Source organism: Rhineura floridana, chromosome 4 (genome assembly GCF_030035675.1).
Source record: "Rhineura floridana isolate rRhiFlo1 chromosome 4, rRhiFlo1.hap2, whole genome shotgun sequence".
Taxonomy (NCBI): Eukaryota; Metazoa; Chordata; class Lepidosauria; order Squamata; family Rhineuridae; genus Rhineura; species Rhineura floridana.
In genome coordinates this window covers 12,089,439-12,110,115 of record NC_084483.1, presented here as the reverse complement: position 1 = coordinate 12,110,115, position 20,677 = coordinate 12,089,439, and the positions used below count along the sequence as shown (strand labels likewise).

At 40.7% G+C, this 20,677-nt stretch overlaps 1 protein-coding gene across 7 annotated transcripts in view; it reads left to right on the top strand.

Annotated features, from left to right (window-relative positions):
* The window catches only part of RANBP17 (RAN binding protein 17), a 272,017-nt gene that overhangs the window by 11,958 nt on the left and 239,382 nt on the right, over window positions 1–20,677 (top strand). For 6 of the 7 annotated variants that reach the window (XR_009762109.1, XM_061622480.1, XM_061622476.1 and 3 more), the window contains exons 5-12: window positions 50–115; window positions 2,080–2,184; window positions 3,458–3,623; window positions 7,017–7,090; window positions 8,854–8,973; window positions 14,342–14,488; window positions 14,779–14,951; window positions 15,414–15,607. Coding sequence is in view for 6 of the 7 variants with exons in the window: in XM_061622480.1 (XP_061478464.1) it covers window positions 50–115; window positions 2,080–2,184; window positions 3,458–3,623; window positions 7,017–7,090; window positions 8,854–8,973; window positions 14,342–14,488; window positions 14,779–14,951; window positions 15,414–15,607 (1,045 nt within the window). In the remaining variant the exon portion in view is untranslated. The remainder of the gene's footprint in view (window positions 1–49; window positions 116–2,079; window positions 2,185–3,457; window positions 3,624–7,016; window positions 7,091–8,853; window positions 8,974–14,341; window positions 14,489–14,778; window positions 14,952–15,413; window positions 15,608–20,677) is intronic. The other variant, XM_061622477.1, reaches the window with a different exon arrangement.

The following is a 20,677-nucleotide window of genomic DNA, read 5'->3' as shown; positions in this document are numbered from 1 at the left end:
TAGAGCATTCATTTTGGAACATTAACATTTCTATTTCTAACTGCTATAGGGGACTGTGGACCACTGCATAATAGGAGTAATGATTCTTTCAGAACTGACTCAGGAAATGAATTTTGTAAGTGACTTCTTTTCTTTCAAAATTATTTTGTGCTGTCTGAGAACTGTCAGGATGTCTTGTGGGGCTAAACACTGGGAAGCTACGTTATTAAAAGTAAAACATTGCTCAAGAAAACAATTTTTAAAGGGAATGCTTAGAATACCTGCTGAGTGAAGGGAATGGGGCCAATTCCACAGTTGTTAGAACTATTTCTAACAATCTGAAACAGGACAGAGAAACCAAGTGCCTCCCTTTCTTTGGTTGTTAACATGTTGCTGTGTGTTCAGGTAATGTATTCAGATGTACCTCCATCCATTCAACGCTGACTAGGAATGAAGCTTTTGAAGTGGCTGTGCAAGCTTGAAGGATATTATCAGAAATTTTAGAGCCAGTGTTATACAGTAGCCAAATCAAGCAATCAAGCTTTTCCTGTACCATGCCAGTTGAGGCTGCAGGTGTGAGGGTGTTATGCATTTGAATGCTTCACCATGAAAAATACTCCTTGCATATTGGAAAATAGAGAGAATGTGCACAAGTCCTCTCTCACTTGTCAAACATCTTTAAAAAAACCCCATCCCCATCTCCCCAAGGGCTGCAAACATTATTTCAGATGCCACCAAAGTTTGATGTCTCCATCTTTAATTTATGCCTAGAGAAAACTGAGGAGTGGATTGAGGGAAAGAGAGCAGGGTTCTCTTAATATGCATCAGTTTATCTTTGCTTCAAAGCATAATCCAAAGTGACACTTAAAAATGCAATTTTGTCGCTCACAATTGAACCTCTGGATATGGTGTGTATAGCATGACATTTTTAGTTTGGGTGTTGGCCACCAGGAAAAGTTGTTGTAATCAAGTTGATCTGGTAGACATACATTATTAACAGACATACATCATGTGTGCCGATTCTCATTTTTGGATGTTTCTCTGGGGGATCATGACTTCTTCACTAAAGTGGTGGTGGTGTTATGATTAACAGCATGAAATTAGTTAGCAGTTCAATTTGCATAACATGGGTTCGTCTGTATCATTGTGGAGACACAGAAAATTCACAAAGTGATTTAAGTTTCTCTTGTGAAAGAAGGAGTTCTGTTTAATCCTTATCCTATGTGGAATGATTGTCATTTGTATTTCCTGTACCTTTGTTCCATCTTTTTCGGCTTTCAGATCAAAATGAGCTCCTATGCACACTTGCTTTGAAGTAAGTTCCATTGACTCAGTGGGACTTCACCCTAAAAATACAGATTTGGACTGAGGTGTCACTGCTAGCTGTGCAAAGCATCTAGGCTGCTCTTATCTCTAGTGAAGGATGCCCTCCATAATGTCAAAATCTTCCAAACTAAGGGTTGCATCCAAGTAGCGCTAAGGAAGCATCCTCTCAGCGTAAGGATTACCACTAGCACAACAGGACTTCTCCTTCCCCCTGCACACCCTAAATCTCTTTTAGGGGTTCCCCCAACCCTCTGGAGCAGATTTGGGGAGTCTGCAGGGTGAGGAGGGGAGAAAGTCCCATTGGCTAGCAGTAATCCTTGTGCTGATGGGACGCATTAGCTGAATACTGCCCTAATGTTCTGGTATTGGATATGGGAAGTAGTGGAGACTATATGATATGTGCTTAGGATTGTAGGGTACAGATTCTGCATGTCTGGAGGACTGGTTTTCTGCATGTTTTCCTCCACTTGAACTCTGTTGCTATTCATCCTAGAGCACATGCCCCCAGAGTAATTTCAGACCAACATATATATTGCGTGGATGTTGGACTCCAGACACAAGTAGCATTTACGTATCACATGGCATGGTTACATAACACAGAGTAATGGGAAACAATGCTATGGACATATGTGGGTAGGAGTGACCATGTGAATTAAATAATAAAATGTCAACCTTCTTTTGCATAGCAGTTCTTGTCTACCAGCTCATATGCAAGAAATATATTTTATCAAGTCCAAATGAAGACACATTGATTCTGAAGTGTTTTTTTTAAAGGTTGATTATTCTAGACCTTCATCAAAGCATCGTAAAATAGCTACCTCATTTCGGGATACAACATTGAAAGAGATTTTGGTGCTGGCATGCTCGCTGCTGAAAGAGGTAAACCTAAACGCTCGCTATATTATAAAGGTACAATTTTCAACACCTTAAATGCAGAATTCCTTTATGTTCTCCTACATAAAGTAGCTCATAAGTGCATTTGTTTTTGAGCAAGATTAATATGCAACTAGCAAAGTACTGTTTGCTGTAAAACCAGCACAGAATGTGGTAGGATAGAGATGAATTCACAGTTGGGTCAGACTCAGAATATGCTTCTGTGCCTGTCCCTGATGAGTCCAATTGGCATATGAATTCAGTCTGAAAACGAATTATTGCCTGTACAGCTCATGTATGCTAGGTATTGTAACAAATAAGACCCTATGCTCCAGTATAATTGAGACCCTTTGCTCCAATGCAATTGAGAGATTGGTACGGCCTGATTGATACCTACAGATACCTGTTTGTGATGAAAACATCACATAGCCACTGAATGTGGTGTACCTTATACACATGAATAGGCTTATTTCAGTGAGGACTCATGAGAATTCTTGAACATTATTGGATACAGAACAGAGGGGGAGGAAAATATATTTCTCTCCCTGTATGCCTTGATCAGGTCTATTTCTGTGTTGCTTCCCCAGAAATTTGTGAACCTGATGATTGTATATTTTGGGACACTTTTATTTGTTGAGCAAGGCAAGAGGTAATTTTGCTACTTGTTCAGAATGGCTACAGTTGGATATCATAGTTAATGGTTTCCATGAATGCAGAGATGGCTCCTCCTTAGCTTCTCCTACAGTGACAGCAGTAAATCAAGATCCTTTGCTTAGGATTATGAACCATGGAGATTGTGGTTTGTTCAAACAAACCCTGAGCATATGGAATTCCTTCCCATAAGATGTAGTGGTGACCACCAACTTGAATGGCCTTTAAAAGAGGATTAGACAAATTACTGTGCCTTTGAATACTGGTTGCTGGGAAGCACAAGTGAGAGTGCTATTGCACAGGTCCTGCTTGTGGGCTTCCTATAGGCTTTTGGTTGGCCAGTGTAAGAACAGGATGCTTGACTAAATGCGCCTTTGGCTTGATCCAACAGGGCTCTTTTTATGTTATGTTTGTGACGTGGCTGAAACCAAGCTTATGCTTGGATTCCTGATAGTGGTTTGTACAAGCCAAAAAAAACCACAATCCGTTGTTTGGATGTAATGCTAGGGATTATGGTTTGTTGCTCTCATTAGGAGGGGAACAAAGTAGAAGCCATTTGTGTGGTCTATGAAGTGTGAATGTGGCCAGTATATAAAATGACATTCACTTTTTTTTGGTCTGGATTTAGATGTTGGCAAAACCGTTAAATCTTCAGGATCAACAACAACAAAATCTAGCAATGCACCTTTTGAAACTTGTTCTCAATTGTCTTAACTATGACTTCATTGGCAGTTCAGCAGATGAATCTGCAGATGATCTATGTACTGTACAGATTCCAACAAACTGGAGATCAAGTAAGAAAATAATTTGTGCTGATAACCTCACATATGCTATGTGGTATCTGTGACTGTATACCAGCCTTTCCCAACCAGTGTGCCTCCAGATGTTGTTGGACCACAACTCTCATCAGCCTCAGCCAGCATTGCCAATGGCTGAGGCTGATGGGAGTTGTGGTCCAACAACATCTGGAGGCACACTGGTTGGGAAAGGCTGCTATGTACATTTGAAGTTGAATATCTCTATGTTTTTTGTCTAAAGACATTGTGGAAACAGGATTATTACATTAGTTGCAAAAAAGTGATATTGTGGATTGGGAGAGGAATTGTCAGAACAAAATTCCCATCTTTTCCAATTTGCAACCACTTACTGTCCCATACTGATCCTGGGCAGTAATCCTGGGTGGAATTCAAATCTTTGCATGTTAAGTGTGATTCATGCAATCAATATTTAATGTAAAGAGCCATGATTTATATTTCTCATATGTGATGTTTCAGAGTAGTATCCAATGAAATAATGCGGTACTGATTTGGTTTCTTTTCCCTTCTAGTCCCTGAATATTCATGTTTTGTTTTGATAAATTGGATATTAAAAACGGGCACAGCAAAGTACTGTGGAGTCCCATTATACTAGGAATATAACATGCCCTAATACAGGGGTCACCAACCTTTTTTTTTGGCCAATGGGCACTTTTGGAATTTTGAGAAAGTGTCAGGGATGCCAGTTAGAAAAATGGCTGTCATGGAGGTGTGGCATAACACGGAATGGCTGCATTTGGGGTCTCTTGCACTGCTGGGACTTCTGTGAGGAAATGCTGTCTCTATTTATCTTCACGGTAGATGAAGTTATGTTTCTTTCTCTCCCACCTCCCCAAATCTCCATGCTGAAATGAGAAGGAAATACTGCCTTTTGATCTTCACTGAAGATTCCAATTTCTCCAAAATTAATTCTATTACCTTCCATTCTCCAGTGATCTGCAATTTATGCACTAATAATTAATCCTCTTTTTCCAGCATCATTTTCCTCTTGCTTTCTATCCCTTCCCATAGATTTAAATCTCCCTACACTCTTGAAACCATTCCACGTTTTAATCACCAAGTTTAAGCAACTCAGGCTGCTATTTTTAATGCCCAGGATACTCAGAAAATGTTTTTACTTTTAAAATTGGCCATTTGCTCCTTTAACTTGAATGTGGTCTCAGCTCTGATGCCTTTCTGCTGCTGCTATAATTATCGTGTGAACTTGTTTCTCTCAGCTGAAAGCAGTAGTGGAGGTGGCAGCAGCAGCAGCGGAGATAGTCAGAGGCACTTCTGAAGTGCTGTTAATGAGGAAGTACCACTAATAGTTGGAATCAAACACATTTGTGGGGACTAATCCCTGGAAATTACTCAGAATACAACAAAATTAAGTAAGGGGCACCTTACTTAGATGCTAGGAAAACCATGGTGGATAAAAAAATAAATTAAAACCGCTCTGCTGCCTTATATATTTGGTTAGGAGGCCAGGTTCTTTTGTGGGTGCCATGACGGCTCTTGAACGGTGCCATGGTGCTCACAGGCACAGGATTGGTGACCCCTACCCCACTACATGGGTTCCTCCTTTTTCCTTCAATGTTTCTCATTCTTTTCTTCCTGAATATTTCCCTTAATGCACTGCCCTCCCATTGTTTAAATATACATTCTTTTATAATTGGTATTTTGGAAATATTCTCTTGAGGAAGTGCAGTAGAATCCTTGCCTAACTAACAGAGATACTGCTCCCAGCCCTCTCCTATCTAAATAGGATGCTACATTGAACCTTTTCTTTGTGGTAAAAACTGTTTTTCCATTAAAGAATTATTAACCGAATATGGGTGATGTGTATACAGCAACAACCGTCTACAGAATGCAATCCCCCACCCCTTCTCTCCAGTATATCCACTGGTTACTCTGCCAGCTTTTATGTAGTGTGCACTGTTGCTGCAGTCCTGTTTCATTGATCCATTAGAAGGTTTCAATTAGATAATGCACTTAAGAAATAAGTACATACTATATTCTGTGGGTCTCCCCACTCCCCAACTGCTGCGCAGTGTGCAGGACAGCTTTAAAGAATGTCCATCTTGCACTTTGGACGGACAGTAGTGAAGACTGAGGTGCCTGCTCTCATCCTGTATATATATCGCTAAACTTGATTGTTTTCTCTCTACTTTTGTCCCATGTAATTGGCATTATTTTATCTGTCGAGGGTGTTGGTGTTGGGGAACATTTTCCATGCAGAAGTAGACAGCCGAAGGAGGCTTTTTCCTTCCGCGGATGTTTTGAAGAGTCAGTTTGCTTTTTTGATTATTTCAGTCCTATTTGCGTTTTCTCAGACAAGCTTTTCAAGGGAAAGTTCTATTTACCGGTAATTTGTACTTTATTCCCAGTTCTGTGTTAATTTTCAGGTTAAATTTATTTTGGGATAAAATTTGTGTATTTTGTACGTAATGTTAACGTAACAGAATGGAGTGTTTTATTGAGTTAACGTAATAGGACCATGAAACAAAAACTATTGATTTTCATGGATACTGAGAATATATATTCACCATATATATTCACCATTTCCTGAACATAACTTTCACTACCAATGAAACACAGAAAAGGACTGTGACTTGCCTTTCCTGTACTTGATATACAAGGAGAGGCTGGATCAAAAGAAGTAACACTATAGTGCTGATCTTAAGCAGTAGCAGGGGGGGTGCTTTACAAACATGCTATTTCCCTTTCTTTGGTGTTTTTTGTTTTGGGAGCGATGGTGGTGGAGAATATGCAAACAGATGAAGGTGTGTTGCAGCACAGCCTCCTACTTGGAACCTGAACTTCAGAGCTGAGTGCACTGTTTCCTGCCCCCACTTTCATTAGCTTTGTGACATTCCCATGTAGCTATGCATGACTAGCTACGTGGCATTGTGATGTCGACATGATCACACATTACCTCCCAAGTTGGCTGGGATCACCGTTCAGGAACAAGAAGAGATAGTTAATGGGACAAAATATGGCATTGGAGCAGCTCTTGAAGGGACTGAATATATCAGTGCGCAGGTACAAAAAGTTAAATGTTGGGGGGAAGCTTGGGAAACATCCCCACAAGACACCCACTTTATGTGTAAAAAAGAAAGAAGTGTACTAGTGAATATCTGACATAGCACTAATAGAAATTGGATTGGGCTCTTGAGGTAGGGATTAATTAGAAAAGAGAAAATTGACTTGGGCAGTTCGTAGATGTCATTTGTTGCAGGGTATAATTTATTTCTACCTTCTGGCCTGCTTTTTTGCCAGAACTAAATGCTAAACTGTTATATTTGTTGCAGTTTTAAAACAGAAGAGTGAAACCAGTGAAAGTTACTTTCTCTGTAGCACTGTCTATTTCATCTTTTACTTTTTTCTCCTCAGTCTTCCTGGAGCCCGAAACCTTGGATCTTTTTTTTGATCTGTATCATTCCCTCCCACCAATGTTGTCTCAGTTAGTAAGTATGTCTTTATTAACCTTTCAGTAGCAAAATGAAGTGCTTTGTGAACAGCTATCCTCTTTATTAGTACATGTTCATACCAAAAATGACACTTGTACCTCCTAAGATTTTGCTACTGGAATGGGGTCTCTATATCAAAGCAGGTTATAACAATTATAATACAAGAAGAAAACCACTCAAAATTACAACAATTGTGATACAACAAAGCCACACAAAAATTTAAAACAGATGACCATTGTGGAAAATGTTTCTCTTAATTGTCTGCATAGGCCTGGTGGCAAAGAAAAGATTTCAGCATTTGAAAATTAATAAAGAAGGTGCCTGCTGAATCTCTACTGGAAGAGCATTCCACAGGAGGGGACCAATAACACTGAAGGCTCACGATTGTGTTGATGTCAAATGAACCTCACCAACTTAGAGGATAACCAGTGTTGCTCCTACAGATTATCTCGGTTATTGTTTTGGGATATTAGGGTTCAGGTGGTCTCTAAGGTACCCTGCATCAAAGTTGTTCAGAGCGTTGTAAATTAATACAAGGACCTTGAACCTCTCTCAGTAGTAGCAGAGCAGCCAGTACAAACGTTGTCATGTTGGCAGCTATATGCCCCCATCAGCAGTCTAGCTTCTGCATTCTGCACCCAATGGAGTTTCTGGACCAGGCCCAAGGGCAGCCCCATATAACACACATTGCAGTAATCCAGCCTCGATGTTACCAACACATGAACTACACTGGTCAGTGCCTGTGGGAAGTCCAGAAGCAAGGTGTGAGTGCGCTAGCACTCTTCTGCCTGTGCTCCCCAGATACTAGTATACATAGGCACGTTCTCTGATATTGGTGTTAATATATAGCCATCATGACTAGCAATTATGTCTAATCCCCTTTTAAGGCTGGTGTGGAGACTCTTGCTACATTATGTGGTATTGAATTCCATAGTTTAACTATGTACTGTGTGTGAAGGACCTCCTTTTGTCTGTCCTGAAACCTTCCTTCAGTGTCATTAAATGAACCCCGATTCCAGTGTTGTGTGAGAGGAAGAAAAAAAACCTCTCTCCACATAATGCATAATTTTATACAGCTCTGTGATGCTCCCCTTTACGTGCCTTAAAAAAACAAACCAATACCGCAAATACTGCAAATGTCCCTTGTAGGGGAGTTGCTCCAGGGGTAGTCCCTCATTGTGGAATGGTGGATAGGATTCTAATTAAACTTGCCACACTTTCATGCTTCCTCCACATACCCCCCTTTTCAGCTCTGTTTTGGCAATACCATAATTGCAATAACTCTCTTTCATAGTCGCTAGACTCTTAACTCTTCTGGTTAACTGTGCAGTCACAGTACATCGTTATGCCTTGCACGAGAACACAGTATCGATCCCATGTTGCCTGGTTGGTGTTCTGTGAGGATATGATTGTGCCAGAAGTCAGGGTTTTTTTTGTTGGGCCAAAATGTTAATAACTGCCTGGATCGTGCCCATTATGGAGATAAAGTGCATGTAGTAGATGTATTTGGATTCAGCTTATCTAATATTGTTTGTAATGGCTTATATACATTGATGACAACTTTCCATGTTTTAAATATATTCCATGTTTGACTACACTATCTGTTGGTTGAACATGAGTGTAGAGATCTTTTTAAGCTAGAAGAAATGTGACTGGCATAGTAATGAGGAGCTTGATGCTTCTGGGATATTTGTAGATCCTTTGGAATTTTTGCATTCTGTGAATAAGTAAAATTCTTTAAATCCTTGTTTTCTTTCTAGGCACTTTCTTGTTTAGTTCAGTTTGCTTCTACAAGGAGATCCTTATTTAGCAACCCAGAACGTGCCAAGTATCTTGGTAATCTGATCAAAGGAGTAAAAAGAATACTTGAAAATCCTCAGGTATACATATTTTCAGTTTTCTCATCAGAATTTGGTATATGGTTTCCGTTTTTCTTAAGATGCCTCACTGTTGATTTAAATTGTGGAGGCAGTGCCTATGTTCATGCTGGTTGGACTAATAAGGGTTAAGCTGGGAAAGGAAGAGGGAAATAGGGGGCATCACGTGATGCTTAAGCAGTCATACAAGCATCCTCTTATTATATAGCCACAAGAGTGGCTGTATACTATAGCCAGCGTGGATTTTTCACATTCCTCAATGTTAAATTGAAAATATCCTCCATGCCATTCTGATCCTTCCCATAAGTGCATTTCAGAACAAAACCTTACAAAACTTATAGTCCTGAACTTAGAAATGCTAATGTGAACAACCCTCTCAATTTACATGGCGATGCACAAAACAGTCAGAGAGAATAGAGAGTTCAAATTCTAAAAAGAGAGAGAAAAAAAACCCAGAGCCCTTATGGACTTTTTTCTCTGAGAGTTCTCATAATCTGTTGAAATTCATTAAAAATCAGCCATGTTCACAGAGTACCTGTAACCCTAATACTGACCTTGCCCCATAGTCTGACCTTCATCTTCTGCAGTTTAAATGTTTAAAAAATGCCTGGCTGATTTTTAATTAATTTAAGAATTTTTGGCTGGAACCCTATGATAACATGGGGCATGCTCAGTAAGATATGTCTTTTAATAATGTTTTTAACACTGTTTTGTTTTAATGTATTTTAAGATCTGTTTTTATGATATTTTAAAGTGTTTTTAGTGCTTTGTTTGCCACCCTGGGCTCCTGCTGGGAGGAAGGGCGGGATACAAATTAAATAACAAATAAATGAAATAAATAAATAAGAACCAACAGTCAGTGTTCTAAAAGCCTCACAACTGCTGGGCTTGGCTAATCAGGGGGCCATACCCACACCAGACTTTGATTTCACGTGAGACAGTCATGGCTTCCCTCACAGAATCCTGGGAAGTGTAGTTTGTGAAGGGTGCTGAGAGGAGACTCCTATTCCCCTGAGAGAGCTCCAGTGGCCAGACTGGTTTAACAGTCAGCCACTCTGACTGAAGGTCTGTGAGGGGAACAGGGCGTCTCCTAGCAACTCTCAGCACCCTTCACTAACTACACTTCCTAGGATTCTTTGAGAGAAGCCATGACTGTCCAAAGTGAAATAAAGGCCTGGTGTGGATGTGGCCAGGGACAGCTTTGGTTTAAATTTCGGTGGGAGACTACATGTGCTTGCTGTAGAATAAAAAGATGGGGGAAACGCTGAAAAGCAATGATACTCTTCACAGTGTTTTCCTTTTGGAAAGGAAAGGGTTTTCCCCTCTGCCCAGTGCCCACCCACCCAATCTCCTCCCCTTCCCCCTCCCCTCCGCCGGGTCAGTGTTGGACTAGGACCTGGGAGACCAGGGTTCGAATTCCCACACAGCCATGAAGCTCACTGGGTGACCTTGGGCCAGTCACTGCCTCTCAGCCTCAGAGGAAGGCAATGGTAAACCCCCTCTGAATACCATTTACCATGAAAACCCTATTCAAAGGGTTGCCATAAGTTCGGTCGACTTGAAGGCAGTCCATTTCCATTTTCAAATTGCACAGAAATAAATCCCATTGAACTCAAAAAGTATGCAAATGATCAAACTAGGGTTGCCAGGCCCTGCCTCCAAGAGGTCTTTAAAAGTTGCGCAGGGGGAAGGGAGAATTTCACCTTGTGGTTTTTCCCATTACAGTGTTGCAAGAAAACCTGTACTTGGCTGAATTTTCTCCTCTCTTAAAGATACAGAATCATTCTCAGGCCCTGAGCCTGGCAACCCTAGATCATACCCACCCTCCCTTCTCCCTCCTATCCCTTCCTTTGCCCCTCCCTCCCCCTTCCTTTGCCCCTCCCTCCCCCTTCCTTTGCCCCTCCCTCCCCCTTCCTTTGCCCCTCCCTCCCCCTTCCTTTGCCCCTCCCTCCCCCTTCCTTTGCCCCTCCCTCTCCCTCTCCCCTTCCTCCTCTCCCTCTCCCCTTCCTCCTCCCCCTCTCCCCTTCTCCCCATGGTCAGTTTTACCTATCTTAATCATGATTGCATGGAAGTAAATACAATTGAACTCTATAAGCCTGCAAATGATCAAACCTGCCCTCCCCTCCCCCTTCTTTTGCTCCCCTCCAATACGCTCCTTCTCCCTTCTCCTCCCCCATGGTCAGTTTTTCCTATCCTAACTATGATTGCATAGTAGTAAATCCCATTGAACTCAGTAAGCATGCAAATGATCAGACTGCTTTCCCCCTCCTTCCCCTCTCCTCTCCTTCTTCCTCCTCTCCCCTCTTCCTTCTTCCTCCTTCCCTGCTCACTCCAGCTGTCCCCCCTCCCCCCTGGTCAGTTTCATCTATCCTAAGCATGATTGCACGGGAGTAAATCACACTGAACTAAACATGAAAATGATCAAACCTGTCCTTCTCCTCTCCTCCCCCTCCTGCCTGCTCCCATCCCAGTCTTCCCCTCTGCTTTTCCTCCCCTCCCTCCTCCTCTTCCTCCCCATCCCCTGTGGTCAGTTTCACCTATCCTAAGCATGATTGCAGGGGAGTAAATCCCACTGAACTCAATAAGCATGCAAATGATCAATCCATTCTCAGCAAGCTTGCACAGGATTCCATTTCTTACCTCCTGGATTAAAAAGCAGGGAAATTCACTAATAGGCAAAACCCTTTGCGGTTTAAGAATGTACCTATAGCCCACAGATATTTCTATCAAACTTTAAAAAGCAGGGAAATTGGGCAGCTATAGTGAATGCACCAGGGGAGCAGGAGACCTGACCTCCTCTCTGAGATATTGGACTGCCCTACAAATTTGTCAGAATGCCAACACAATTTGGGTTGGTCTTTCACAGTCCAATCCACTTGCTGTGTAGCTTGGAAGAATTTGGTAACATGTGCCTCTGAGCATATGGTAAGTGGTGGCAACACCTGCAACCAGCCCAAATAATAGAAAGAAGATGTGCTGTGCTGCTCTTGTTTTAGCAGGGAGGAAGCAACATTATTAAGACAGTTGATATAGTTCAGATGGTCACTTTAAATATGTCTGATTTACTTTGCAATTTTAGTGAAGTTTCCTATAGGAAATCTTTTTTTTTTGTTTCTGTTTCTGTGAATATGTGAAGTATAGCAACACTTTGCAAAATTTACACTAAAAAAACTCCAAACATAATTGTGGCACTGACTTCTGCAGAATAGTCTCCAGTGGACCTCAAGAGTGTCTCAATTTGCACAAGATAAAACAGTGGGAGGTGAAATATATTCTAGCAAAATTCTAGGTGTGCTCTATGTTTTTAATTGACTGTGCCCACGTTGCCTTAAATGAAGTGGTTTAAACATAGCAGGCTGAAAACATGCATTTTCTTTTTTCCAACAGCTAGAGTCATTGCTGAAGTAGCAACATATTGTAATCAGTCTGATTTTACATCAAACTACAGTTTCAGATTCAACTGTTAATGCACTCAAAATAGAAATAGAGCATAACCAACAATTTGAAATAAAAAAGGCTGTCTTCACCATCATATGACATTGACCAATAAAAAGGCGTTGGAGTCAGTGAAAATAAATTTGACACAGATTTCTAGGATGAATAATGAGGGAAATAAAATTTTCTAGTTTAGATTCTCTGTAGAAATGTGAGTAACACAGGAAAAGAAGCAAAGTAAGAACACCAACAAACATACAAAAATGACATTCTCCATCTTTGGAGATGGCAGATATTGCCACCACTCACCATATGCTCAGAGGCACATGTTACCAAATTCTTCCAAGCTACACAGCAAGTGGATTGGACTGTGAAAGACCAACCCAAATTGTGTTTGCATTTTGATAAATTTGTAGGGCAGTCCAATATCTTCAGAGAGGAGGTCAGGTCTCCTGCTCCCCTGGTGCATTCACTATAGCTGCCCAATTTCCTTGCTTTTTAAAGTTTAATAGAAATACCTGTTGGCTATAGGTACGTTCTTAAACCGCAAGGTTTTTTTGCCTATTAGTGAATGTCTTCTGGGTGAAAAAGTGTTAGGAAATGCTTCTGTGTTTGAGGAACAGCTACAAATGTTACAGGGTTTCCTCTGTGACAGCTTCATATGAACCAGTGATAAGGGAAACTCTCAGTTTCTTCATCTAGTGAGTAGTTCCTGGGCTGTTGCCTAGCTTTGAGGGACAGGCGTCAGGGTGGGGATGAGAATGGTAGCTCGTGAGCTGTAGGTATTATTTGCATGATTTGCTTTTTGCATTTGGCTTCTTGTGAGGTTTGTGTCTGAAGCCTAATTTCTAGCATAAAAAAACAACTTTTAAAATACTTCCAAGCAGTGTTATTTTTTCCCCAGCTACATGCATGCAAAAACGACGTATTTTTAATTTGAAAAACCTGTTGCTCATAACTAAGCAAGTGTTCTGTGTTAGATAGCCTGCTGGGGTAAACAAAAGCATAGACCCAAGGAGCAAGAGGGAAGGATGCTACTCTCTCTTTCTTGCCCCTTTTAGCCTCATCTCAAAACAAGCAAAAAAGTGTGCAGCTGACTACCACTTGGTGAGATGTGTATTGCCACTCTGGTATTTTGTATAACCACTCTTCTGTTTTTATATGTTGGGTACAGAAATTCCCAGAAATAAAACAGCAGGCAAGCAAGTGGTGCTGGGGGGAGGGGGCAGATGGAGAGCATTTGGCCTTTCAGTGGTTTTGAACCGGAAAGGAGTCAATACAACTTTGCTTTGTTCTGCATGGATTGCTGAGATCATCCTGGACTCCTAGGGTATACTTGAGTAAGGAATGTAGTAGAGCTGGTAAAGACATGAGAGAACCTCCTCATCCTTTTCAACAACAATTAACAAGGGACAGCCAATTTATTTACATCACTATCTTTTTAAAATATCTTTTTTCTTAAGGACGTTAAATGAAGTGTTTGGGGGGATAATAAAGCAGTTGCAATATAAATAGCAAAAGCCCTTCTTGTTTAGCTTTAACATCAGTTGGCACATGCATACACACATACTTAATAGTCGTGCATCCAAAGAGGCAGCCAGCTGCTGTACTGTTGTCCCCGTTTCTGATCACCTAGCACATGGACTTAGCTCCTCTGCTGTGCCTCAGCATTGCTTATTGAATTTTTGCCGTTTTAGAATGGTGTTTGTTTTTCTGAATATGTTGCATATGGAGACTTGTTACTTTCCTCTTCTTTCTTGTAACACAGATTTTAGTGCTCCTCTAAATTGTTTAGGGTCTTCTTCAGGACTTCTAGATCATTCTGGGGCGATTCATACTATGCAAAATAATTTGGTATCTGTTTTAAAAGTATGTACTTCTGCCATTAGATATGACTTTAATAATGAAAATCTGTTTGTGTGTGTCTGTAATTTAGGGTTTATCTGATCCTGGTAATTATCATGAATTCTGTCGATTTTTGGCTCGACTGAAGACTAATTATCAACTGGGAGAATTAGTAGTTGTGAAAGACTACCCAGAAGTTATTAGATTGATAGCCAGTTTCACTATTACTAGCTTACAGGTAAGACAATGGTAGAACTGAACTAATGAAATGAAGGGCTCTTTTGTTTTGTGCATAAATTGCATGAAGATGAATTTATTAAAAGTGAACATTGCCTTACATATGCCAGTAACATCAGTTTTGAGGTCCATGTCTTTCTGCAGTTTTACATAACATCTGAGGACTTTGGTTCTAATTGAAGCATGAACATAAACAATAATAAACAGTGGTAGTGTAGATTACAATGTTTGTAATTGCTCACATTGGGCAAAAACATACTTTAATGAAAATCTCATTTTGTTTCTTTGTAGCATTGGGAATTTGCACCAAACAGTGTTCATTATTTGCTAACTCTTTGGCAGAGAATGGTTGCCTCGGTGCCTTTTGTGAAATCATCAGAACCCCATCTCTTAGATACATATGCACCTGAGATCACAAAGGCGTATATTACTTCTAGATTGGAATCTGTCCCCCTGGTTATAAGGTAACATGAAGTACTGTCTTTTTTCATGTATATTTGTGTTGTCCTAAGATAATAGCATTGATTTAATTTATGGTATAAATATGAGGAGAAAAATGCTACTGAATTCAACTGGCTCCAATCTAATATTGAGCTACTACCTATGCTGTATTTCTATCATAATAAAAGCCAAAGCTGTAGGCCACAATAGTTTAGTTCTAAAATCTTTCATTTTTTTGGCTTTGGAGTTTGTTTTCAAGGAACTCTCCTGACAAGCATATTTCATCTTGTAGTTATTAGATAATAACATACAGAGCAATCATATACTTATCTATCTTGAAGTAAGTCCCATTGCATTGAGTGGGGCTTATTCCAGGCAAGTGGGTATAGGATTGCCGCCTTCCAAATCTAAGCCAGAAAGCTTACATTCATATACAATGTGTTTTACATTGCCCAGAATGATGTTTCTTTTTATATGTATTCTAGAGATGGTTTGGATGATCCGTTGGATGACACAGCCACAGTCTTTCAGCAGCTGGAGCAACTGTGCACAGTTAGCAGATGTGAATATGAAAAGACTTGTGTTCTTCTTGTACAGCTATTTGACCAAAATGCACAAAGCTATCAGAAGCTGTTGCAGTCTAGTAGTAGAAATCCCCTGGCAATCTCAATTCAAGAAGGTTAGTACTTAAATTGACCATAAGTCTACCTGTCTGGCATGTCCAGCTTGAATGGGTATGGTGCAGTTAAGGTATGTTAATTGTGTAAGCAGATCTATAGCTCAAGAGCAGTGATGTAGTCATCTAGGGTCTCAGCGGTGTGTGTCTTAGACTCCTTACTTTTTTGGGAGCAGGGTCCAGCATCCTATAAGCCAATCAACAACAGAGAAGAATCTTTTAGCATGCTTCCTTGTCCTTTCCTGCTGACTGGAGCCAATCAGAGTGAAAAGACTCTTCTCTGTAGTAACACACTCCTCTTTCATGTTGATTGGCTCCTAGGGACGTCTGTAGTTGTGGGAAGAAGGACTTGGGAGTGTGGAGATGACAACAGAGCAAGCAAGTGAGGGATGGTATGATTATCATGAAGGGACCCTGCACTTCCGAGTTTGCCACTACACTACTGCTCAGGAATTCCCTGCTGGCACAGACAGGAAAGATATTATCAGAAAACAAAGCAGGAGTAGCTAACCTGTGGCCCTCCAGATGTTGTTTGACTCCCAGCTCTCATTCGCCCCAGCCAGCATGGCTAGCGGGTCAGGGAGGATGGGAACTGTAGTCCAACAACTTCTGATGTTCCCCTGATTAGAGTGTTTTACCCTGCTCTTCAACCAGAAAGGCTTCCAGAGTAATTTAAATAAGATCAATAAAAACAAGACAGTCTGTGGCTGTAGGCTTACAATCCAAAAAAATGACCAAAAAAGATTAAAAAAATGAGGAGGAAGAGGACCAGTCCTTAAAGTTACAGACAGTAGTGTGTGGCAAACTTAAAAGTGTAGGGTCCCTTCTTGAGTCATCAGGATCGGCCTCACAGGCCAAATTTGACAGGTGACTGGGGGCACTCACCTGTCAATCACATGACATCATTATCCAACCCACTTATCAAACCCCCTTGCAGGGGGTTCCCAAGCCACAACATCCTTCTGGCAGTCAGGTGCTTGGAAATTGCTGCACATGGGGTGTTGCTAGCCCTGTGCTTGGTGCTTCCTAAAGCACCAAACAGAGAGCTAGCAAAGTGGTTGTTTCTCCTGTCTCCATGGGGGGTGGGGATAAAGAAACTGGTATTTTACAGGCATTGCTGACTGCAAGAAAGGTCCGTCTCACAGCTGATCTCCAAACAGCATGTTTCTTCCCCCTGCACTTTGCATATCAGCTGAGAGAAGGACTTCTCTCTCACACATGATGCATGTAAAATACAAGGGGCGTTGCTTGACAAAGCATTTATTTCTCCTTGCACAGACTCACTGCAATGGAAGGTGCATGGGGAGAGAGAGAAGGAGGGCTAAGAAGAGTGGGTGGAGAGTGAGGTGAGGTGGCATTTCCTCACAAAGAAGGGGGCAAAGGAAGGCTGAAGAAAAGGAGAAGGAAGGCTGCCTGTAAAATACAAGGCAATTGCTTCTAAAGCAGTTCTTTTCCTCTCAATTTGCTTTTTGCAGATTGTCCATGAGTAAGTGGAGGGGGTGGGGGGAGAGAACCTCATGGAGGGTGGGGGCAGAAAGAGCAAAGGGTTAAGAAGAATGAGGCTGCCTGTCTTTTACAAGGGCAAGAAACCTGCTCTTTGTAGATCAGCTGTGTGGAGTTCCGTTTCACGCAATGATGTCTGTAAAATACCCCCGCTCTTCTTAGCCCTTTATCTCTCTTCCCCTGCCCTCCACTTTCTTCCAGACAGTTTGCAAAAAGCACCACTGAGGGAGGAAAAAATGTGTTAAAAGCAATGCACCTTGTATTTTTCAAGCAGCCTGCCTTCTTTCAGCTTTTCTACCTTCGTCCCCCTTCTCTGTGAGAACGCTGCTTTGTCTCTCTCTTAGCTCCATCCTCCTCCTCCCCCTTTCCCTTTTGGCCCTCAGTGCTCCCATGGATTTTGCCTTGTCATGCTGCTACAAAACAAAGCCAAATATGTTGGAAGAAGGGACCATCGCTTAGTTCCAGGGTACAATATCTTCATCAAAAGGGTTCAGGTAACAAGTGCTTGGGAAGGGGTGGGGAGCATCTAACGGAGATCCTGGAAAGCCTTGCCAGTTACAGCCAGCAATACCATAATCTACGGCGATATGTGGCTAGTAGAGGTATTGAATACAGGTGGGCTTAAACTTCCCAGGCTATAATTAAAGAAAGAAAGAAATATGTTAGTAATTGTGTGGCTTTGATCATAGAATCGTAGTTAGAGGAGGCTTATATGGCCATCGCGTCCCAACACCCTGCTCAATGCAGGAATCCATATTAAAGCAAGTGGCTGTCCAGCTGCTTCTTGAATGCCTCCAGTGTTGGGAGAGCCCACCACCTCCCTGGGTAATTGGTTTCATTGTCGTACTGCTCTAACAGTTAGGAAGTTTTTCCTGAAGTTCAGCAGAAATCTGGCTTCCTGTAACCTGAGCTACAGTGTCCTGCACTCTGGGATGATTGAGAAGAGATCCTGGCCCTCCTCTGCGTGACAACCTTTCAAGTACTTGAAGAGTGCTATCATATCTCCCCTCTGTCTTCTCTTCTCAAGGCTTAACATGCCCAGTTCTTTCAGTCTCTCCTCATAAGGCTTTGTTTCCACACCCCTGATCATCCTAGTTGCCCTCCTTTGAATCTGTTCCAGTTTGTTTGCATCCTTCTTAAAGTGCAGTGTCCAGAATAGAGAGGAACTAGTACTTCATGCAATCTGGAAACTATACTTCTGTGAATGCAGCCTAAAATAGCGTTTGTCTTTTTTGCAGCCACATCACACTGTTGGCTCATATTCAGCCTGTGATCAACAACAGTTCCAAGATTGTTCTTGCATGTAGTATTGCTGAGCCAAGTATCCCCCATCGTATGACTGTGTACTTGGTTTCCTTTTCCTAGATGTAGAACTTTGCATTTATCCCTGTTACATTTCATTCTGTTATTTTCAGCCCAGTGCTCCATCCTATCAATATCCCTTTTGAGTTTTGTTTCTATCTTCCAGGGTATTAACTATCCCTGCCAATTTTGTGTCATCTGCAAATTTGATAAGCTTTTCTTGCACCTCCTCATCCAAGTCATTAATAAAAATGTTGAAGAGGGCTTGTCCCACGACTGAACCCTGCCGTACCCCACTTGTTACCTCCCCCTAGTAACAGAAGGAACCAGTGTGTAGTAGTTCCAGCATTCAAACATACACAATTTTCTTTAGGAGGGACCCTTATATAACCAACTCTCTCAGCCTTGGTATCCTCCCCAGTCATCTACAGTATCAGAATAACAACTCTAAGCTAATTTAGAGGGTTGTTATAAGACATATTGAGAGAATTTATACAAATAACTTAATACATACAGCAACATAGGGTTTATGAGGGTTATAACAAGATATATATTTTGAAGGTGATATTTAGTGCTATAAGAAAATTCATGACTCCATAAATATTATGTACCCCAAGTTATGTGTCAGCACCTATCATCAAAGTGGATAGATACTGTTTTCAGAAAACTTTTGTAGGTCAATTTGTTTTATTTTGCCCCCCCTCCAATAAATGTTGGCATTACTTTTTATTCATACTACTCTTTATATAATATTCAATTTCTTTTTTGTGGACTAAACATTTTCTGTTGGCACAGAACAATAAATGTTACCTCCCCTAGTTATACACACTTTAATTTAGATGTTTAATGTTTTTTAATGTTACAAAATAAGTTAATATAATATTAAGACCTCATTTTATTATATTGTCTTGCTCTCTCTATCGATTGTGATGCAGTCATGGTTTACTAAAACAATAATCCCCAAGAAATGGGTCATTAACAGTAGTTAACGATTACTTGTGATCTATGGTAATGACTGATTTCTTTGGGATTATTGCTGTTATAAAACATAATTACAGATTATTACAGCAATAATTATTTTGGTAAAGAAAAAATATTCTCCTTAAGCAGCTGGAAAAACAACAGTACTAAATGTTTTGAATAGAGGAAATCAGCATAGAGAATTGTGATGGAAAATGAATTCTATTTTCTATGTAGAGGGACTAAGTAAAGGTGTTTAACAGGATGTTCCATGTGCTGACAGAGGTACTTCAGAGTTTAATCTTAAATGTTGAAGAGGTTATCAATCTATTTTATGGCTTTCTATGCTTCAGTCTTGCCAATATTCTAGCATTCAGACAATATTCTAGCACCAGACATAGTGATGCTGGTATTGAAATTGTGAAATAGCATTTATAAAATTGATTTTGTTTTTTTGTTTTTACAATAACTATTTGATTATAGTATCTGCTTTAATGATGACAACCAAATACAGAGCAGATACGGAACTCAAGTCACTTTATTTTAAAATAGTTGTAGACTCAATAGCTCAAAGTGATTAGCAACAAATCAAACCAATAATAATGAAAACATTAAAAATGAGCTTGGTGACACCCCATACAATAGATCCTATAAGGTAGGCATGGTGTCCTCAGCAATCACCATTTATTTATTTAATAGTCCACCCTCCATCCTGAGAGTGGGAAACAATAAAACTTTGTTTAAAACCACATTCCATTAACTGAACACGAGAGCAGATAAAATTTCAATTACAATCAATCATAAAAATGCAGAGATGTCTAAAAATCCCAGGCTGAACATTAATGATTTGAAAAAGCTTGAGTAAACAGTTGTGTTTTCAGATGGTGCCAGAATGAAAAAAGAGGCATCAGCCAAATTACAGCAGGGAGAGCATTATTTCACAAATAGGACCACCGAGAAGACCCTTTGTTGCATTACCGTAGGACAATATAGGAAGAGATGCTCTTTCAAGTATTTAGGTCCCAAGTCATTCAGGTTTTCATAAGCTAACAATAATACCTTGAATCGAGACCAGAAACATATTGGTAGCTAATGCCACTCCTTCAGAACTGATGATACGTGGCCCTAGGTGACTGATCCACTCAATAACTAGCTGCTGCATTTTGCACTAGTTGCAGTTTCTGAGATGTCCTCAAAGACAGACCTATGTAAAGCACATTACAGTAGTCCAAATGGGAAATTATTGGAACATTAATTATGGTGGCCAGGCTGTTTCTGTCCAGGAATGGCTGTTGCTGACAAACTAGC